Source organism: Dipodomys spectabilis, unplaced genomic scaffold (assembly GCF_019054845.1).
Source record: "Dipodomys spectabilis isolate Male_0828 unplaced genomic scaffold, ASM1905484v1 ptg000073l, whole genome shotgun sequence".
NCBI lineage: Eukaryota > Metazoa > Chordata > Mammalia > Rodentia > Heteromyidae > Dipodomys > Dipodomys spectabilis.
Window position 1 is genome coordinate 4,892,153 of NW_024870750.1, and position 21,671 is coordinate 4,913,823.

The 21,671-nt window shown below is 40.9% G+C and overlaps 1 protein-coding gene across 1 annotated transcript; it reads right to left on the reverse strand.

Annotated features, from left to right (window-relative positions):
• Positions 1 to 1,090: 1,090 nt before the first annotated feature.
• On the reverse strand, positions 1,091 to 18,696 carry Dhrs7 (dehydrogenase/reductase 7). The gene is made up of 7 exons (XM_042682574.1): positions 18,476 to 18,696; positions 12,399 to 12,551; positions 9,471 to 9,577; positions 8,545 to 8,784; positions 7,950 to 8,072; positions 6,401 to 6,616; positions 1,091 to 2,387 (listed from the first exon to the last, which is right to left on the reverse strand). The coding sequence occupies exons 1-7, from the start codon at positions 18,606 to 18,608 to the stop codon at positions 2,340 to 2,342; spliced, it is 1,020 nt and encodes a 339-aa protein (XP_042538508.1). The 5' UTR covers positions 18,609 to 18,696; the 3' UTR covers positions 1,091 to 2,339.
• Positions 18,697 to 21,671: the final 2,975 nt, after the last annotated feature.

Below are 21,671 nucleotides of genomic sequence, written 5' to 3' on the forward strand. Positions count from 1 at the left end.
GGCCAGTGTGTGTTCTTCTATGTCATTCATGTTAACTGACCTTGTCAGCCTGTCAGCTTCTTGCCTGACCTTTCCAAAAGTCTCTTTTAACAGGTTAACATCCCCCGCCCAGGACACCACCTGGGAACAAGTCAAGGCCATCCTGTTCCTACAGGCAACTAGGGACATCACTTGCACTGCACTGCCTTGCCCAGCGCAGACCCAGACCCTAAAGACCTCAGCTCCAGGGATTCCTTGATGCCCCCAGGCCAGCAGGAAGTAGCAAAAAGAGCCCATGACACCTGTTGGCTCTGGTACCGTTAAATATCTCTGCTACCTCCTCCTCAGGTTACTGTGATCCTAAAGTGGGAAAAATCTTACTCAGAATGCCAGGAGTCAGGTACCAATCCAAAACAGAAAAGCCAATTTTAGGTCTTTAATAACCCCTTCTGAGAATCAATCCTTCCATGGCTTATTCCTCTCTTGGGCTACTAACAGCAATTTTGCCTTTTATTAATTGTCTCTTGCATTTTAGATATCTACTGTCATGGAAAAAGGAGGACCTTTACCAACCAGTCAAGCAGATGCTGCTTAGACAGAACCCAACCAAGCAACAAAGCAGGAACCCAACTACTTTGTCCCTTTATAGCAGGAAGTAGCTCCAGATGAAATGACCTCTGCCCATACCCCCCCCCCACACTCACACCTGGTACCCCTATTTTTGTTCAACAACAAAGGGGGGAATGTAAGCATTATGCCCACCTTTGGTCCTCAGCTCCACACAGACTTGAGCTCCTCCCAGACCTGGAGTTCCCACCCTACAGCTGGCCACTTCCTCTCTCCACCCAGACCTACTTGAGCACCTACCTACCTCACTTCCTGCCCCCAGACCTTCCTGTTACCTGGATAGTGAAGGGTGCCATGAGCTCCCTCTTGGGGGAAATATGACTCCTCTAATAAACCTTATAATAATCTTTCTCCTGTGCCTGACTGCCTCCGCATGGTCCCCTGGGATGGATGTGAAAGATACTTTCAAAGATAGTGAAAGAAATAATACAGATGAGTACAAGAAATAATGACATAAAGAATGAAAATAAATCAAGTACACCAGTTGCTTCTAAAATTGTTTATAGAAATTTTGAAAAACAGCATGAAGGTTCCTCAAAAGTGCTACAATAGTATTGTTATAAAACATTCCACAATTCCACTTATAGGTATGTATTAAGTGTACTTTCCATTGTTGCTACAAAATACCTGCGGCTGGTGCTGTATAAAGAAAAGAACACTCCAAGATCAGTGCCTCATCCATTTACCCTGTAGACAGACCTCTCTTGGCTTTAATAACAGGACAGAGAACATTGGATTCTTAGGATAATCTTCATCTATTAAAGTAGAAAATACCACCCACCTTAAGTAAACTAATACTAAAGCATTCCAACAGAGCAAATTACATACCACATGTAATAAGTTATGGCTGCTGTGAGTTCTGCTTAGTACTTCAAATGACTATTTCTATCGGTGCACTCTTCTAAAAGAGTAGAAGTATCTTGGAGGTAGAAATATCCTAAATGCAGCTTTACATTTTCTCAATGCCCAGCCATTTGTTTGTGAACTTTGCAATACAGTTTTGTTGCTATGGTTTAAAGCTTTCTGTTCCTCCAGGAAGTAATGTTGCAATTTAATTCCCAAAGCTACAGTAGTAACAGGCATGGCCTTTGAGAGGTGAATGAGGATTAGATATCCTTAAAAGGGGGCTTCAGATGGGAGGTTTTCCTCTTGCCCCTTCCCTACTTCCTTTCCCCACAGAGGACTGAGTGCACCCATTTGGAGGGCACAGCAACAAGGTATCTTAGAGGTACAGATGAGCCGGCCAGACCCCAATCCTGTTGGTGCCTTGATCTTGGACTTCCTCGCTTTTAGAACTGTAAGAAACAAACTCCTATTGTATCTAACATTCAATCTGCTATTTTATTCTGGAAGCACACATGAACACATATATGTTAAGTACATGAGTATAATTCTTGGTTATACTTTGATAACTTAGGTTAAAGCCTATATGTGAAAGCATAATTAAATGTTCTGTTGTTCAAGGATGTAACGAGTGTTAATAGCTTTTTGCAAGATTCATGACAATATTTTATTCATTGTATGTTTAAAGTTGTATCAAAATTTAAAATCAAGCTGAACATGGAATCACATGCCTACAATCCCAGCACTTAGGAGGCTGAGACAGGACTGGAGGTTAGCTTGGTGTACAAAGTAAGATCCTACGTCCAAAAAAAAAATCATAAATTAGTCTTATATTGGTCTTCTGTAAAATAAGCTGTAGTTCTCCAATTGCAAACTTCCAAATACTTCTTTTAATCATGTTTTCTCTTCCAGACTTTAAAATAAGAGGAATCTGCATCCTGTAAAAGAATGACAGTAAGATGCATGAGTTTTATTTTTAACAATTAAAGCCTTCTAGGTCTTTGCTTTTTGTTTTTGTTCTGCCAGTTGTGGAGCTTGACCTCAGGGCCTGGGCTAACACTCTACCACTTGAGCCACAGTTGAACTTCAGCTTTTGGTAGTTAATTGAAAATAACAGTCTCTGTATAAATTATATAGGACTCTGGGCATTCACACACAGTGAGACCAAAGGAGGATAATCTTAGAAAAGATGCAATGCCTATGTGTATCTGATCAAACAAAATAATATTTATTGAAATGAACTCCAGGAAATGGAAAAAAGAGGTTTTTTTTTTCTTTGTTGCTGTTTTTATTTTCTTTTTGTCTTCTTTGTTCTTTTATTTGTCCTTGGGAGGGTACAGGGGCACAGAAATGGTGGGATAAAAGGTAAAAAATGCAGCCACAGTACTCGCTAGAGACTATGTTGAAAGGATATATACAACTTGTGCGTGGGGACAGGAGGGAAAAACTGGGAGAGAAGGAAGGCATGACATTGTCCAAAAAGAAATGTACTCAGTACCTGACTTGTGTAACTGTAACGCTCGATACATCACCTTTGTAATAACAATAAAAAAATTGTTTTAAATGTCTTTTCCAAGTAATGGGGAGTCTTCTAACAAGGAAAAGCCCAGGTCCCAATGGATTCATGGCTGAATTCTAGGTCTTTTAAAATTGAACTAACACTGGTACTCCTCAAACTTTCCATGAACTACAAACAGAAAGATCAATTCCAAACACCTTTTACTAAGCCAGCATTACACACATTCCAAAACCAGGTAGGGATTGAGAAAAGAGAACTATAGACCAATCTCTCTGATGAACACAGATGCAAAGCTCTTCAATAAAACACTAGCCAACAGGAATCAGCAACTAATTTTTAAAAAATCATACATTATGATCAAGTGGGTTTTATCCCAGAGATACAAGGCTGGTTTAAAAAAAAGGAAAGACAGAAAAAATAAGGGTATCACAGACTTTTCCTGCCCAGGCTGGCTTTGAACAGTGATCCTCTGATCTCAGCTTTCTAAGTAGCTAAGTGTCAGACACCAGTGCCTAGCTAATCCTTCTGTTTTAAGGCACTATCTATATCATTATTACTCACTGTGAAGAATTCTTTCAAACCTTGGACAAATGCTTAGAAGAGCTTTAAAAATTGTAGCAAAATTCTAGAGCTACACGCAAAAAAAGGCCTTATGATTATCACCATTACAATTTCTACGTGACATGAATATCATTGGTCAGATTCTATTCACACCATTTGTTAATACTAATTTTTCTTATTATTATTCTGTACAGATAAGCCCTAATAATTGCCCTAGTAATTATAGATGATAAGTAATAGTATTAGAATTACACTATTTAGGAAATAACTATTAAATTTTGTATAAACATATAGTATGTTTCAGGAATAAAAGCATTCTACAACCTCCAATATATATTACTTTCACTTGGGAAGATAGACATTTATCTCTTTCAACAATTTTCATTAGGGGGCTAGGAAAGTGGCTCAGTAATACAGTGCTTGCCTTGCATGCATGAGGCCCTGGGTTTAATTCCTCAGCACTACATAAGCAGAAAAAGCTGGAAGTAGCCAGGCACAGGTGGTTCACTCCTGTAATCCTAGCTACTCAGGAGGCTGAGATCTGAGGATCATGGTTCAAAGCCAGCCCGGGCAAGAAAGTCTGTGAAACTCTTATCTCCAATAAACCACTAGAAAACTGGAAGTGGTGCTGTGGCTCAAGCAGTAGAGCGCTCACCTTGAGCTGAATTGCTGAGGGACAGCGCCCAGGCCCAGAGTTCAAGCCCCACGACCGACAAAAAAAAAAAAAAAGCTGTAAGTGATGCTGTGGCTCAGGTAAAGCATTAGCCTTGAGCAGAAGAGCTCAGGGACAGCGCTCAGACCAGAGTTCATGCCCCACAACCAACAACAACAAAAAAGAATCTTCACTAGAAAAAACAAAATAATGATTAACAAAATTCAGTGTGACTTTGTTCTTTGGTTTCGTAAGAAAGTGAGTATCATGTCCCAGAAATGGTACTGGGAAATAAGAGGACATTCAGTTCACCATTTAAAAAAGAGTGACAAAGCAATAAAACCATGCAAAAACAACTCAATAAAGAGAGTATCAGGAAGAGCCACTGCCTTTATAAAGACTAAATGTAATCAAAGTATGATGTCTGGTGGTGTTAATATTCTACAGTTAGATATTCTGTAAGCAAAATGAAATAACCTTCATGTGGAAATTTCTGAAAGAACAATTACTGCTGTGATATGGAAGCTCTCTAGTCTCTGCCTCTCTTTCCCTCTAAAATTATTATTTTTGTAATACACTCTTTCTCTGAATTATTGTTAAATTCAGAATGTAAATTGGTAACAAGATTATGACAGTCTGGAGAGCCTTTTAGGAAGTTTTAAGAAATGGAATTATTATATGACCCTCAGTAATGTCATTTATTGGTCATTACTCTAATTTCTGTCATTCTGACAAACAGCTGAGACTTGTCTGGAGGCTGAAAGTCTCAGATAAGGAGGTATCACCTGTCTGTCAGCTTCTGATGAGGAATCCCTCAGCTAGGTTTTAACTTGGAGGAGCAATGGAAACAACCAGCCACATGCAGAAGGGGACATATTTGTTGGGTGGTCTTGCTTTATGACAATCCACTCTCTTAAGAAGTAACCTTGGTCCTGTGAGAAGTATAGTAGCCCTTTGGAGGCTAAAACCTCGAAGACTGAGATTGGAAGCCAGCCTGGGCTGAAAAGTCTGTGAGACTCTATCTCTAAATTAAACTCCCGAGCTGGGTACTGGTGGCTCATGCCTGTAATCCTAGCTACTCAGGAGGCTGAGATCTCAGGTTCATGGTTCAAAGCCAGCCCTGGCAGGAAAGGCTGTGGGACTCATCTCCAATTAACCACCAGAAAACCAGAAATGGTGCTGTGGCTCAAGTAGTAGAACACTTGCCTTGAGCTGAAGAGCTGAGGGACAGCGCCCATGTCCAGAGTTCAAGCCCCATGGCTGACAAAAATTTAAACTCCTGGATTAAGGTATGGTTCCAGTGGTAGAGTAACAGCCATGAGCAACAAGCCATGTAACAGTGACAGGCCCTTCACTCGATTGAGGCTCATTACATTTGTTATATTTATACAGTCAACACTTCTGAGGATCACAACAGACATTAGCTGTCTCAGGAACAGTTACTCATGTTCCCCAATCACTGCTATAGGAATAATGATGAGGGAAGGAGCAATCAATCCTTGTTCTCAGACATGGACATAAAGCATCTTTTTTGGGGGGGTCCGGTCGTGGGGCCTGAACTCTGGGCCTGGGCGCTGTCCCTCAGCTCTTCAGCTCAAGGCTAGCGCTCTACCACTTGAGCCACAGCGCCACTTCTGGCTTTTTTCTTTCTGCTTATGTGGTGCTAAGGAATCGAACTCAGGGCCTCATGCATGCAAGGCAAGCACTCTACCACTGAGCCACCTTCCCAGCCCCAGACATAAAGCATCTTACGGAGCAGAGTGACTTAGGAGCAAGGCAAAAGGCACAAAGGCTATACAGTATGCACCCATCTAAACAGTGTAGCAGGTGATTTGCCGGGAACAAACACGGCCTGGGAGGACAATCAGACCTGGGGAGAGGTGGGAGGGAAGGCCAGGTATCAGTTCAAGGAAGTGACACCTGAGCTAAAACCTCAGGTAGGCAGAAGATGGTGGGGAGAAATAGTGAGGAAAGAATATTTAGGCACTGTCATATAATAAGTGTAAAAGGAAAAATTTGGCAAATTTTTCCTTGATTTTACCTCTTAGAAACCTTAAATCTCCAGGCTAGTAATAATTTATAACAAATCATTAGCTATAGAGACTATTTTTATATTTTTGTTTACATCATAAGATCCATGGAAAGTTAGCAAAAATTAATCAAAGTACTTTTCTGCAAGATTGATATGTACTGTTAAGAAATACATAAATTCTTCTTACCACACCCTTCTTGAAGTTTTCAATCCTTTGCTTCGAAAATTTGTTGACTAACCACCAGCCAAAGGTTGGCATATACTGACATATATATGCTACCAACAAGTAGGGGTGATCGCCGATCCAAACTTCTTTCAGATCATTGGCCATGGAGATCAACATCAGCTGCACACAGCGACTAGTTGCCATCTTATGCGACTGGTCTCCTTCATTTCCTACCATCTAAAAACAGTTGTAAATAAAGTGAACTTTGAGTTTTTATCCAAGTAATATGACAGAACTCTTAAGAAAGAACAAAAGACCACCTAGGCATGCTCATTAGGAGTCCCCAGAGGAACTAATAGGGTTATAAATTCAACAATATTTCCAAAGCCTAACAGAAAGAATAATTACCAGATAAGACTATGCAGGCTAATTAAAGGTTGAAGGATTTTTACTTTGTACATGTGTGGGGAGGGAGAGGAGTATTTGTGTGTGTCAATACTAGGGCTTGAACTCGGGCCCTCATGCTCTTGCTTAGTTTTTTTGTTCAAGGGGGAAAAAAGCAAGCAATTCAGGTGCTCTTCCACTTGAACCATGGCTCCAGGTCTTGCTTTTTGATGATTAACTGGAAATAAGAGTTCTTATAGACTTTTCTGTCAGGCTGGCTTTGAAGCTTGATCCTTAGATCACAGCCTCCAGAGTAATTAGGGTTACAAGCATGAGCCATCTGTAGCCCAGCTGGATTTGTTACTTTTAATCAGAATTGCTTCATCTTAGAGTGCTAGAAAACTTCATTATCAGTTTAGTTTAAAATTTTCAAATTACTAAGAGTTAACATCTGGTAAATAAAAGCCTATAAATGTGCCCAGGGAAATGAAAAAGAAGATTAAAGGAGTATCTTAGTGGTGAACAAAATGGTAGACCACTTGTGTTACTTTAGTGATTACATTAACCTTTATTAAAACTAGCTGCTGAAAGTAACTTTTAATACTTTTCACCATGTTGTGAGTTAGGTTGTGTGAATAATTCCTAAGCACTTCTGACATTTTAAAAATAGCAGATATAACGTGCCAGGCACTAATGACTTACTCCTGTAATCTTACCAACTCAGGAGGCTGAGATCTGAGGACTGCAGTACAAAGCCAGTCTGGGTAAGAAAGTCCATGAGACTCAAAAAAATCTGGAAATAGCCGGGCACTGGTGGCTCACGCCTATAATCCTAGCTACTCAGGAGGCTGAGATCTGAGGATCGCGGTTCAAAGCCAGCCCGGGCAGGAGAGACCGTGAGACTCCTATCTCCAATAAACCACCAGAAAACCAGAAGTGGCGCTGTAGCTCAAGTGGTAGAGCGCTCGCCTTGAGCTGAAGAGCTGAGGGACAGCACCCAGGCCCAGAGTTCAAGCCCCACGACCGACAAAAAAAAAAACAAAAAAACCTGGAAATAGAGCAGTAGCTCAACTGGTAGAGTGCCAGCCTTGAGTGAGAAAGCCATAGGAGTTCAAGCCCAATCCTGGCACAAAAGGAAAGATGTAAGTAGTAAATCATTAAAATTATTCCCAACAGGAATTTTTACCTTTGTGACTTCCTCAGTTAGTGCATTCTTCACAATATCTGACTGCACAGGTCCAGGGCACACAGTAGAAATCGATATGCCCGGATAGTCGCTAAGTTCTGTTCGGAGAGCATTAAAAAAACCCTAACCGAAAAAAGGAAGAAGTAACAAAAACAAGAAAAAGATAAATGAATCTCAATACAGACACATGACATCAAAACATGTTCTGCATTGCCTCAGGAAAAAAGGAGAGGAAATCACAGAAAGAGTGTATAGAAGAGAGCCAGTATTTCATGAGGCTGTGGTACAGACAGAGATAAAAAGGGGCCAGGTTGACCAGCCTCGGTTCCAAAGGGCAGAAACTGTAGATACTCTTTGTATGTCAGCTTCTGTTGTACTGTGTGGCACAATACAAGGGCTCTATACTCACCTGTTAGATAAATACAATCAGTGTGGCTGAAGACATTTTTATTATCCACTGAGAATGTCCTCTATGAAAATTCTCTTCTTTCTCTATCTTTACATTTCACCCCAGCTCCAACAACCTCCCTCCCGTAATGGCTGTATCCCCCATATGCACTGCAATTCTATTGAACTTGAACTTGAGCAACCTTACCCGAAGAGCATGCTTGCTGGCGCAATAGCCACTCGAAAGGGGTACAGACAAAATTCCCGCAAAGCTGTTCACAGTCACAATCTTCCCCTGCTTCCTCTCCATCATATGAGGTAGGACACACTTAGTCAAGGACACTGTTCCTAAGTAGTTAAGGTCCATTAGCTCCTTGAAGACATCTACGCTGGTTTCCATAAACAAAGAACGCTGAGATCTCCCACCATTGTTGACCAGAATGTCGATCTAATTTAAAAAATAAATAAGTTTTTCAAAGTGAGCACTTTGAGAATGTCCTAAATAGGTGGTTGGTTTTATTGTTAATGTTAGAATCAATTTGTCAATGGAGTGTCTCTAGAAATAAGCAATAAGAAGATAATACAACTGGAATTCATCTATAGAAGCCTCATTTTTGCCAGGCACCAACGCTCACACTTGTAATTGTAGCTTCTCTGAGGATCACAGTTCAAAGCCAGCCTGGGCAAGAAAGTCTTTGAGACTCCTTACCTCCAATTAACCACACACACACACACACACACACACACACACACACACACACACACACACACACACACACACACACACACACACACACACACACACACACACGGCACTGTGGTTCAAATGATAGAGAATTAGCCTTGAGCAAAAGAAGCTCAGGAACAGTGTCCAGGCCTTGAGGTCAAGTTCCAGAACCAGCATTGTTCTACATAGAAGAATCAGTTATTGTAAGGATGTGAAAAAGCAATTATCTAAAGCCAAAAGTACAGAGATTAGAAAGCCCACCTGATAGGCCTGATCTTGCTATGTAGAGCCCATCTATCAAGCTCTCTGTGAATGAGAGACCCCAGAAGGGAATCTTATCAGCAATCACTTCAAAGCCAGGCAAAGCAACACAATGAATATTCTAGCAATACAGAAATGCTACTTACTTTACCAAACTCCTGGAGGACAGTTTTGGTTGCGACCTCATGGGAGTTTCTATCAGTCAAGTCAAGAGGCAAAACCAGAATATCCTTTTCTTTTAAATTGCCATTCTCTAAATAAAGACACATAAATATTACCGTGATATTATGTTATTAGTCATTGGAGATCCTTGTTTTTCTCATGTTAGCATTAACCACCTTCTACCTTACAACAAGACTTAGCCATCATATCATCTCTGGGTGGCTTTGTGTTTCTCATTTATCAAGGAATAGACAGTGGTAATATGGAAATATCTTAAGGAAAAATGCTAACTTGCCTATCAAGAAGGAAGGCATGCTGCACTCTGGCAAAAGTCGATTATAAAAAAGGCACAAGAAAATGAGTCAAGGGAAATAGCCCACATCTGTAATTCCAGAACTTAGAAGTTAGAATCAAGATAATGATAAGTTCAAGGCCAGCCTGGGCTACATTGTAAGATCACATCTCAAAAACAAAAAAAAATTTTTAAATTAAAATGTAGATTACAACAAAACATGCAAAAGTAATACAATACCTTAAAAATTCAGAGCCATATTATGTTTACAATAGAGTCACAAAGTTTACTTGTTGTCCTGAAAAATACTTTTTTTTTTTTTTTTTGCCAGTTGTGGGGCTTGAACTCAAGGTCTGGTCACTGTTCCTGAGCTTCTTTTGCTCAAGGCTAGCACTCTACCACTTGAGCTACAGAGCCACTTCCAGTTTTTTTTTTTTGTTTATGTGGTACTGAGGAATCGAACCCAGGGCTTCATGCATGCTAGGCAAGCACTCTAGCCACCTTCCCAGCCCCTTAAAAAATTCCTTCTAATTTACAGTTTACATTGTAATTCAATAAGAAGCTTAGAGGTCTTGGAATAATGGCTTCTTTTTAGAGGGCTACAGAAAGCAGATAAGGAAGAGAACACAATTCACTATCAGTTTCCCACCTAGAAACAGCATGGAGGACTAGCCACTGGCCCTTCTTCCTTGTATTCAGCAAAAGCACAATTGAAAGTAATTTTCCTGAACCCTGCCTTAAAATATAAGAAGTGCCAATAAGAGCATAGGCGCATGGTCCAAGTGATAAGGGCATTGTCAGGCAAGCACCGGACTCTGAGTTCCAACCTCAATACCATGAACAGAACCAGAGTGAGGCAGCGAGGGTGAGAGGTGCCAGCAAGAGCAAGCAAGACTAAGAAGTATTAAAGGTACGATATTAAAGGTTTGGTAGTTAAAATAGGAAATGGTGAAACACTGAATGTATTAAAAGCAACCAGAAGGCTTGTGTCAATGATCTAACAGGAAAAAGGAAAGCTAACATCACTGCCAGAGCAAGCCTGGCAAGTCACAGCCAGAGAAGACCAAAAACCATAGAAGCAGTACACTGTAGCCAAGTGCCAGTGGCTCATGAATGTAATTCTAGTGATTGAGGGGGCTAAGATCTAGAGGACTGCAGTTCCAGCCCAGCACAGGTAGAACAGTTTGCTAAACTCCATTTGCAAAGTAACCAGCAAAAAGCAAGGATGGGGGTGGTATGGCTCAAGCTGTAGAGAACCAATCTAGCAAGTATGAGGCCCTACGTTCAAATCCTAATATTACCTTGAAAAAAAAAAGGATGATGAACATAAGCACAAAAGGCTTCTAAACTAGAAGAAGAAGTAACTCTTATGTTCTTTCTGAGTGTGTATGGGGATGAATTCTCACATTGCTATGTGGTTAGCTCAATCATCAAAGTAAAAGAATGATTTTTGAAAGAATGATAGATGAACAAAATATGATCTGGTAGAAAATTCAAAAATATCTCAGTTTAAATACTGAATACCTATGATATAATAAATATTTTACTGGAGGCTGTTTTCAAAGCATCCAAAACCCAAGCCAACAAAATTATAAATACTATCTAAGGGTAGTGGCACACACATATCTGAAATCCCAGCAGACAGGTCTCTGAAGTGCCTGATTTCAAAGCCAGCCTATTCTGTATACTATCGTGCATTCAAGGCCAGCCTGACCTACCAAGTGAGACCTTGTCTCAAAAAAATAAAAAATTTGGGCTGGGAAGGTGGCTCAGTGGTAGAGCGCTTGCCTTGCATGCATGAGGCCCTGGGTTCGATTCCTCAGCACCACATAAGCAAAAAGAAAAAAGCCGGAAGTGGTGCTGTGGCTCAAGTGGTAGAGTGCTAGCCTTGAGCTGAAAAAAAAATAAATAAAAAAAATAAAAAATTTGGGGCTGGGAAGGTGGCTCAGTGTAGAGTGCTTGCCTTGCATGCATGAGGCCCTGGGTTCAAGTTCTCAGCACCACATAAGCAGAAAAAGCCAGAAGTGGCGCTGTGGCTCAAGTGGTAGAGCAGTAGCCTTTATCACAAGCAGCTCAGGGACAGCACCCAAGCCCAGAGTTCAGCCCCACGACCGACTAAATAAATAAATAAATAGACACTGCCACTTAGTATACAAATATGAAAGATGAACTCCAGAGTACATGTTTAAACCTAATGTCATTCATTTTCTTATATCCTATATAACAAGTTCTACAACATCCTACATTGACTTTAATATCTGACATTAAGCAAAAATGAATAAGGCTCTAACTGTTTCAGTGTCATTGGTAAAACAAAAAAAATCAAACTGTACTTCCTCAACTATAAAGCTATGAGTCACTTAATGATTAAAAATCCTCTAGGTCACTCCCTAACACTAAGGATCAGTGAAAAATCTGGGTAGATGCACTTTAGTATCTATGGGTTCTGGTTGTTTTGAAGTATAAGAAGGAGAAGGCAAGGGCAGACACTTAGGAGATGACAAAAGAGCACTTAGAATTCTGGGAGCATCGCCTCTTCCCTCAAAAGTTCCAAAGTTACAAGTAAATTGGATTCTAACTCATTTCTAGCAAGTTTGGCTGCTGTTTTAGGTTTACTTACCCAGGCATCTCCTTTTCACTCTCTCCAGCTCATGCACTCTTCTGGCTGACAGCACAAGAGAAACTCCTAGTTTAGACAACTGGTAAACCAGCTCCTCACCAATGCCACTTGATGCTCCAGTCACCCACACCACCATGTCGGTCAGTTCCCATTCTATGGAGGAAGAAGAAAGGCCAGGGAGCAAAGAAGCCATGGATTAGATCCTACCCACGTGTAGAAAACTTTCAATAGTTCCAATAAACATGTAGACCTGCTGTGTAAATCTATTTAAAATGAAAACATCTATCTAAAGGCTTAAAAAAAGTACGAGGTCTTGAACTTGAGGTTTCACATGTTTGGCTTTTTCGCTCGTGGCTAGTACTCTACCATTTGAACCACATCTCCATTTTCAGATTTTTGTGGGGTAATTGGATATAAGTGACCCATAAATTTGTCTCTTCCAGCTGGTTCCAAACTGCTATTCTCAGAATTCAGTATCCGAGTAGCTAAAATTATAAGTGTTAGCCACAGGCACAAGCCATATTATTAATTGTAAACTCTGTGTGTGTGTGTGTGTGTGTGTGTGTGTGGTGTGTGTGTGTGTGTGTGTGTGTGTGTGTGTGTGTGTGTGTGTGTGTGTGTGTGTGTGTGTGTGTGTGTGTATGTATGTACTGATCCTAGGGCTTAAACTCAGGGTCCTGGCACTGTATTCTACCACTTGAGTCACAGCTCTACTTCTGGCTTTTCAGTGGATAAGAGTCTCATAGACTTTTGTGCCCTGGCTGGCTTTGAGCCACGATCCTCAGACTTCAGCTTCTTGAGAGCTGAGATTACAGAAGGGAGCCACTGGCACCCAGCATAGAATTTGATACATTCCAGAATCTTGCTTAAATCTCCAGATTTTACTCCTAGTTAAGGCTTCTAAATCCTCAGTTGTGCTCTAAGGCTCTATTAATCTGTGTAAATAAATCTTAGTGGATAGAAAATCAGTGCCTGGATTTAATTACCTTATCTATTAAATAAGGAATTCAGATGAGATGATTACTACGGGTCCCACCAATTTTTTTGTTCTTTTTCATATTTTTTGCAGTTGAAATATAGTTAAATAAGCCAAATATACCAACTTATGCTCCATGCTATGATCTAATTTAAAGTAATATTATCTCCATTTAGTGTTTTGTTAATGTTAGTTGTTAATGTTTTGTTAATTATTAATGTTTTGTTAATTATTAATGTTTTGTTAATGTTAATTTGTTAATTGTTAATGTTTTATGTTTTTATTCCATCCTATGAACTTAACACATTACCTTATTAGAACCCTACTAGGGACCTTATAAAAAAGATATTATTACCTCCATTTCACAGATGTAGAAACTGAAAAAGAGATTCATGTATCCCTCTAGTCTATAAACTCCGTCAAAGCTGGGACCCTATCTGCCTTCTTCAGGGCTGTGACCTAAGTGCTTAGCAAGACCCAAGGATAGAGAGGACTCCATAAACAAATACCTACTGATTAAATACCTATGAGCACCAGCAGAACTGTGATAGGAGCCCAGACATATCAAGCTGCAAAGCCCACACTGCCCACTGTCCTATGCTACACACATTTAAAAGTAGTCAGTTTTCCCTCCAGTGCCTTTCCACAGTGCCTTACCCACATGAGACAAGTGCTCCACCACAGAATACAGTCCCAGCTCTAAGTACTATCAATACTTTTAAATGTTCCTCAGACATTCAAGGAAATACAACTCGCTGAGTGATAATGGCTCAGACCTATAATCCTAGCTACTCAAGAGACTGAAATTGAAAGATTTAAGTTCAAAGCCAGCCCAGGAGGAAAGTCCATGAGACTCTTATCTCCAATTAACCAAAAAAAAGCCAGAAGTTGAGCTGTGGTAGAGTGCCAGCCAGCCTTGAGTGGAAAAAGCTAAGAAACAGCACCTAGGCACTGATTTCAAACCCCAGTTCCAGCACTCACAAGGAAGGAAGGAAGGAAAGAAGGAAGGAAGGGAGGGAGGGAGGGAGGGAGGGAGGGAGGGAGGGGAAATAAATATCCTTTTAAAAAGTCGGCTGTAAGTATTTCCACTCAATGTCTGAGCTACAGTGTTTGCTGTTCATGAAATACAATTGCATGGAAAGGCATAATTGACTAAGAAGGATTTTAAGAATAGCAAGCATATTCAGATGATTATCTATCAACCCTTATTCCAAAGTTTTGCAATATTCAGATTCTACAATCAATGTAGTTTTCTTAGGAAGTATTTACTAACCATCTTAGAGATAATGATGACTTTATTTTTACACCAGTAAGAAACATTATATAAAACCAATACTGTTAAGCCTTAATGCTTACTTCAGTACAATCTCAGATCTCACTCCTGTTTTTTCACCCTGAACAATCTATTTTTAATCTAGTACTGACTTTTACTTACCAATTCTACAGGCTCTGCCACACAAAATGATCTCCTATAAAGAGCCACTGCAAGCACATTCTTAGAGTCAAAAGAAAGGTAGAGCTCAAGCCCAGGACCAAAAAGAAAAGAAAAGAAAGCTAGAGTTGATGCCCAATCCAGTTTAAGGATTCTCTCTTCTGGCCTTGACAGCTCTATTTTTCTCATTCCTCTCAGGATGTGAAAGCTGGTGTCTCTGAACTGAGTGCCCATTGCTGCCTGCTCTTGTCCCTGCTGAGTCCTCTTCTCTCCTACCAGTCCTTACATGACAGGGCCTCTGATTTTCCCCCACCCTGCTCATCTACTATGCACTACTCAAATAAGTCAAGGCTCCATTGGCTCATTTGCAGTTGCTGTTTTAGACAGCGAACATCTACAGCCACACTTGCCTAATCTTTTCTGGTAGCCACTTGGAAGCTGGCTCACTTTGTGGCTATTGTTAACTAAATCCAATGTTTTCCTCACAGGTGCTGCTGTTAGCTTTCCATGTCTGGATTTGTGCCATGGATTTTTCAGAACAAAATTGCAATGTCTCAAATTGGTCACCCTCTATGGGACATGGAGATACAGAAAGTTTCTCTCGAAGATACAGAACAGGCCAGGGACTAGGGGAAGGCGAGTGATAAGGGCAGGAAAGAGCTGCATTTGGGGTTTTTTGCCATGCATCGTTTGGATTTTTATGTTTTATATTACATGATTGTGTTGCCCAATCAAAAATAATAAGCTTACAGAGAACCCAAAGGAATTTTTTTTTTCTTTTTCTTCCTTTATTAACCTTGATAGTCTGCCAATCTCACTGTTTTGGGAATCTGGGTCTATTTCCATGTTTATTTTTTTTCTTTTATCTGAAAACTCCATCTCTTTTTAGACTTTTCCCCCCCAAAACTCCCTGCAATTAAATGTTAATTCTACAGACCTACTATATTTTCAATTCATGTTCTCTACATAAACATGTACTGTATACACAAAAGGCCTTCTGTGAAGCTTACTCTTCAGTCAATGAAGGTTTAAGAATGACTAAATTTTAAAATTATGCTAAATTAAAATGCTAGTAGCATTTGCAATCGTCAGCTCTCTGTTGCTTTGGCAAAATACCTAAGAAAATCAGATTAAAAGTATAAATTATTTATTTCCAAGTTTCTGAAGTTTCAGCTCCTGTGGTTTGGCCCTGTATATTTTGGGCCTGATGTAAACAGTATATCTTGTGAACATACTATATAAGGCAGGTAATGGGTACATTCCTTTTTGAACAGTGTCACCCCTTCCGACTCCCTTTCCCAGGTTTTCCTTCCCACCTCCCCCTTGTATAATTTATCAGTTCATAGGTATTTACCAAGCTAATATTAGAACCATGTTCCAAGCCATCTCAAAGGTTAACATTCCTGATTTTCAACAGAGTTTTGCAGAAATACACTCTTTAAAAACAAACTCTCTAAAGGTAAGGACTAAACTTGTATTATAAGGTAACTTCTTGGATCTATAATTATTTTTAAATAAAAGAATTTAAAACATTTTGTGGAGAAAAAAACAGAACCTATTTTACAGTGACTTTAATTAACTACTATGATTTCAGCTATGTCAAACATACAAATACAAAAGCAAAGTAACTCTACACAGAAAAAATAACCAGCTATGGCAAAATAGTGATAAATTATTTTAAATGATTTAAAACTAAATGTTACTATGTATAATCCATGAAAAATGATCATGTACTGATGAATTTGACTGTCAGGTTAATCTTCTCATAGCATTACTTTGCCTTGTATTAAAATCCACTTTTATTTTTTTATGTGACTAAGTAGGAAAAGCTCCTAAGGCAGAAGTAGGTACCAAGAGAAGCTATTTAGCAGTTAACAAATAATGAAGTGATATAAAGGAATATAGTAAATTCTCATTTGATTAATAACACTGACTCCCAAGCAGTACATTAAGGAATCTGTTCAGTGTATTGTAAGTATGTTAAATGAATAAGAATAAATCATTGACTCAGTATAAAAAAAAAATCTTGTGAACATACAAAGCAGAGGAAAGTTGTTCTCATGGTAGTTCAGAAGCAAAGAGTGAAGAAGGCCCAGGATCCCAATTCACCCTTCAAGAGCACATCAAAAATGACCTGCTTTTCCAAATAGGCCCTACCTCTTTATGCATCCACTACTTCAACACAAATGTATCTAGGGCCACTGCAGTGCCTAATTATAACATTTTGATAACTATATTTGCCAAACAAACACAATTATAAACAAATAACTTACTTAGATAATTCATAAGGTACCAAATTATATATGCAACTCAGTGAATTGTGTAATCACTATATCATAGTGATGTAACTGAAAACGCTTCAGAATTTATTTTCCCAGAGAAAGTAAATGGATTGAAAATGAATTACTTAAAAAGAATTTTAAAGGACCTTGATTGTAACTTCTCCTTTTTGTGATATGAGAAAGTCACTTTTAACTTATTAACTGCTGGGTATTCATTCAAATATGGTCAGTAGTTTTCCATTTCACACATGATCTGATGAGTTGACTAATTTTTGTAATTATGTGATTAAAAACAGAAAATTAATTTTAATTCTCTAAGTCCAAGTTACTATGAAAATACTGAGGATCAAACACACCACACACACACACACACACAACTCACAATGCGGCAGATGGGTCCATGCTGTCCACCTGCTTAAGTTGAGCAATCAACAAAAAGTCCTACCATTAATAAAAGAATGGTATACTTGGGGTTCTTGCTTTCAAAGCAAGAAAAAGTCCACCCAGTCACAACTTTCTCTTTGCCATAGTTGGTGACCTTTGCAGTACAAAATATGTAACTATTAAATAGATTTTTTTCAGTCCCCAAAGAACAATGTTTCACCCTCTGACCCACACCACGATCACCCACCCACCATTTAGAAAAATGGTCTATCTACTGAACTACCAGCACTTAGTTTCAAGCAAAGTTCATCACATATGTTAGGGATTTTCGTACTGAAACTTAGGTCAGGAAAAATCACTTAGCAGTCCTAAGCGACCCAAAGTTCACCTTTGGGAAGGTGTTTTCACTTCTCTGATCATCACATCACTAAAAACAATACTGATAACACCAGTTTGTCAGAGCTGTTCTGAGGTCAAGGGTCATCGAGGCAGCACACATTACCCACTCACCACAGCGCCTGGGTTTACTAAATGAACCCATTTCCTATGAAGCAAGGCACAAGGTGGAAGCCAACTCTGACCCTGCTCCTGAAGAGAAAATAGAACCCCATTACCAGTCCTGTGGAGCGTCACACGTTTATGCCCAGTGGGTGCGTGACTTCGACCCCCCCGGGTTGTATTTCCAGACTGCAGGAGGGCAGACAGCGGAGGAGTCACGACTTCAGGAAGAAACTGGAGTCCCCCTGGCAGTTTAGCAAGGTTCCTTTGTAGTTTGGCAAGCCCTGGAAAGGTTTCCTAAGATAGAACCTGAGCCCGGGCCATTTTCCGGACAGGAAACCCCCAACAACCGGGCAGAACTGCCTCCTTCGCCCCCGGACTTCTTCTTCCCCCATCTGGAGCCCCTAAAAGGGCTGTGCCCGGGGAGGGGGGGTGGGGGAGCCGGCCGCGGGGCTCCCACGGCCCGTCCCCTCTCGGGGGCGGGGACCCCTCTGGGGATGCTCACCTGGGCGTCGCCCCTGCCACTCGGCCCACATCAACGTCAGGTCGCAATCCGCCCGCAGGAAGCGCAGCAGCAACAGCAGCGCCAGGAGCACCGCGCACAGCTCCAGCAGCCAGAGGACCAGGGCCCAGCTCATCGCGACGGCTCCGGGGCTCCGCGGCCCAAGCAGAAGCTCAGAGCCACTCCGCAAGAGTCCAGCCTCCCCTGCCCAGCTCCTCCGGGAGAGCGAGCCGTGGGGCGTGGCCCCGGGGGCTCTGGCTCCGCCTCGCCCCGCCCAGTTCCGCCCAGAAAGAGGGCCAAAGGGCGTGGCTCAAGGCCTCCGGCTCCGCCTTACCCGCCCATCTTAGCCCAGAAAGAGGGCAGGGAGGGGTGGGGGGTAGGGTGGCTCCGGGCCTCCAGTTCCGCCTCACCCCATCCAGCTCCGCCCACAAAGGGGGGAGGGGCGTGGCCCAGGAACTCTGGCTCCGCCCCTCACCGCCTAACTGCCCAGTGAAGGGGTGGGAGGGCGTGGTTCCGGCTCTCCAGCTCCGCCCCTCCGTCCCAGGCTGCCCTGCGAGGAGAGTGGGGACACTCCTGGGGCGGAGCTGGACTGGTACAGCGGGTTTCACTTGCTCAGCGCACCGAAAAGTGTTGGTGAAGTAAGAGTTTTGGATGTCCTAATTGCCTGGCAAGACTGTATTACTTGGTGATACCATTGTTGGTGCAGCAGTTATCAGGATCTGTGACGGGCATGAATTAATTTTTAAATGACAAGAAACGGTTAGAGAAAAACATTTGTTATCCAAAATAGAGTAATCTGTACAACTTTCCCACAATCAGTATTTATGCACTGTACAAATTGACACTGATTCATAATTTGCCAAATGAAACAAGACCAACTTCACAAAGTAGAGGGTAGTTTGTAGAAGGGGACTTGGTTAAGTACTATGAAGTTACAAGCCAAATCTCTACTTTCTAAAAGTAAGTTTACTCAGGCCTAGAAAACTATAAGGTAGCAAATGTGCAGAAAGCAGTCTGGTGCTAACACCACAGTTGAGAGACGCTCCACCCCCCTTCCCATTTTCATTAGTATACATCAGAGGTACAAAGGGGTTTCGTTGTGTCGTTTCCACAGGAATATGAAGACATACCAATCATTTGCATCCCCTCTATCTCCTCTATCCCACTCTCCCTTCTTAAAACAATTTCAACTGGTTTTATTGTTCTATGAAAATAGAACAATAAACAACTTACATCCCCATTCATCCTCCAAGGAACTTTACAAAAATCTTTTTCATGGTAGTACTATACATGAACTCAGGACCTGGGCATTGTCCCTTAGCTTTTCCCCTCGAATCTGACTCCCTACCACTTGAGCCATAGCTCCACTTCTGGCTCTTTGGTTGTTAATTGGAGATAAGACTTCCTGACCATTGTATCTTTGAACTGCTATCCTCAGATCTCAGCCTCTTGAGTAGTTAGGATTACAGGCATGAGCTCTGGGAACCTGGTTGAAGCACCTTTGAATAGCCTGTTGCCATGAGAAACTCCTGTCACTACTTACTTTCAAAACCAAAATCATAGTACAAGGTCTGACCATTTCCCCACATCATTCTTACTAATTCGCCTTTATATACATTTACACATACTTAGGTGCTAGGTCTTGTCATAAAATTTCAAGTTTCTACAATGTCTTAAACATTGAATTTTCCTACTGAGCTATTGAAAAAGTCACTGATAACAATTTTAAAATGTAACAGGAAAAGTTCTATAGGACCTGTTGCAGACAAGAGTTCTATAAAGTGTAGATTGCCCTTAAAGGGATTAATTTTTTAAAAATATGGGTATAATGTTTGGGAGAAATTGAAACCATTCCAGGACTTTGCTTCTCAGTAAATAAAGTGATTTTTACCTGGACTCTCAGGCAATTTGGTCATTGAAAGATACTGTCCAAACTGTGACAGTGTGCCTTTAAAAAAAAACTAGACAAAACACTCTGTCTTGTGCCAAATCATCACAGCTGTGGTATAAATAATAATATAATCCATACCAAGAGGAGCCCAACAGGCACCTTGGTGGTACACAACTGTAATCCCAGCACTCTGGAGGCTAAGGCAGGATCAAGGGGAGTTTGCAGCCAGCCTGTGCTACATTGTGAACTTCAGTTCAGGCTGGGCTACTTGGTCAGAACATGTCTCAGGGGCAAAAGTGTGGGGAGTGGGAAGGAAGAAATAGGGGATGGGACAGTAGACACAGGGCTGAGAGTTCTATCTGGAAGACAATGAGTTCTGCCTTGTCTACCTCCAGGATAAGAAGTTTGTGTAGGTTCTGAATGTCTCTCTTTTAATCTAATTTGGTCCAGTAAGAATGTCTCATTTGGATTAGTATGTGTACTAATTATAAACTTGGATTCATAATTAAGTAACTCATTTATTCATTCACAGAGTTAATAGCTTATCACTTTGATTTTATGTGTTATTTGTCTAGGACATGGTAATCTAGTTTTTGGTAAAACATTAGTTTAGATACTGCTGTGAATATATTTTTTAATATGTGGTGAACATTTAAATAAATAGACTCAGTAAAGCAGATTACTTCATCCAATCAATTGAGGTCTTTAAGAGGGAAAAAAACTGAGGTTCCTAGAGAAATAATTCTGTCTCCAGACTACCTTGAGAATTCATCTACAACATAAATTCTTCCTTGAACTTTCAGCCTGCTATTCTGCCCTGCGAACTCCAGAATTGTAGGATTGAACAATCCTATGAGCCAATTTCTTAAGTAAGTCAAGCTAGGTAACCCGTGCCTCAGGTCTGTAAACTTAGCTGCTCTGGAGTCTGAGATCTGAGGACTCAAATTCAAAGCCAACCCGGAGCAGACAAATCCAAGAGACTCTGATCTCCAATTAACCAGCAAAACGCTGGAAGCAGAGGTATGGCCCAAAAAGATGAGTGCCAGCCTTGAGTGAAAAATCTGAGCAAGATCTCAAGGTCCTAAATTCAAGGTTCAAGCCCTAGTGCTGGCAAATACACACACGAAGGCCAGCCCTAACCAGTATAGCTCTAATCAGTGCAGTTAGTGAAATGAGCTCCCTTCCCATAGCTTAGTCCACTCTTTCCCTTCTCCACAGCTTAGCAAGCTCCCTTCCTAGGCAACACTAGGAAGAAAGGCAGTAAATAATCAGCCTCCAACCCCCTTTACTTTGGGATGGCACTTCTCT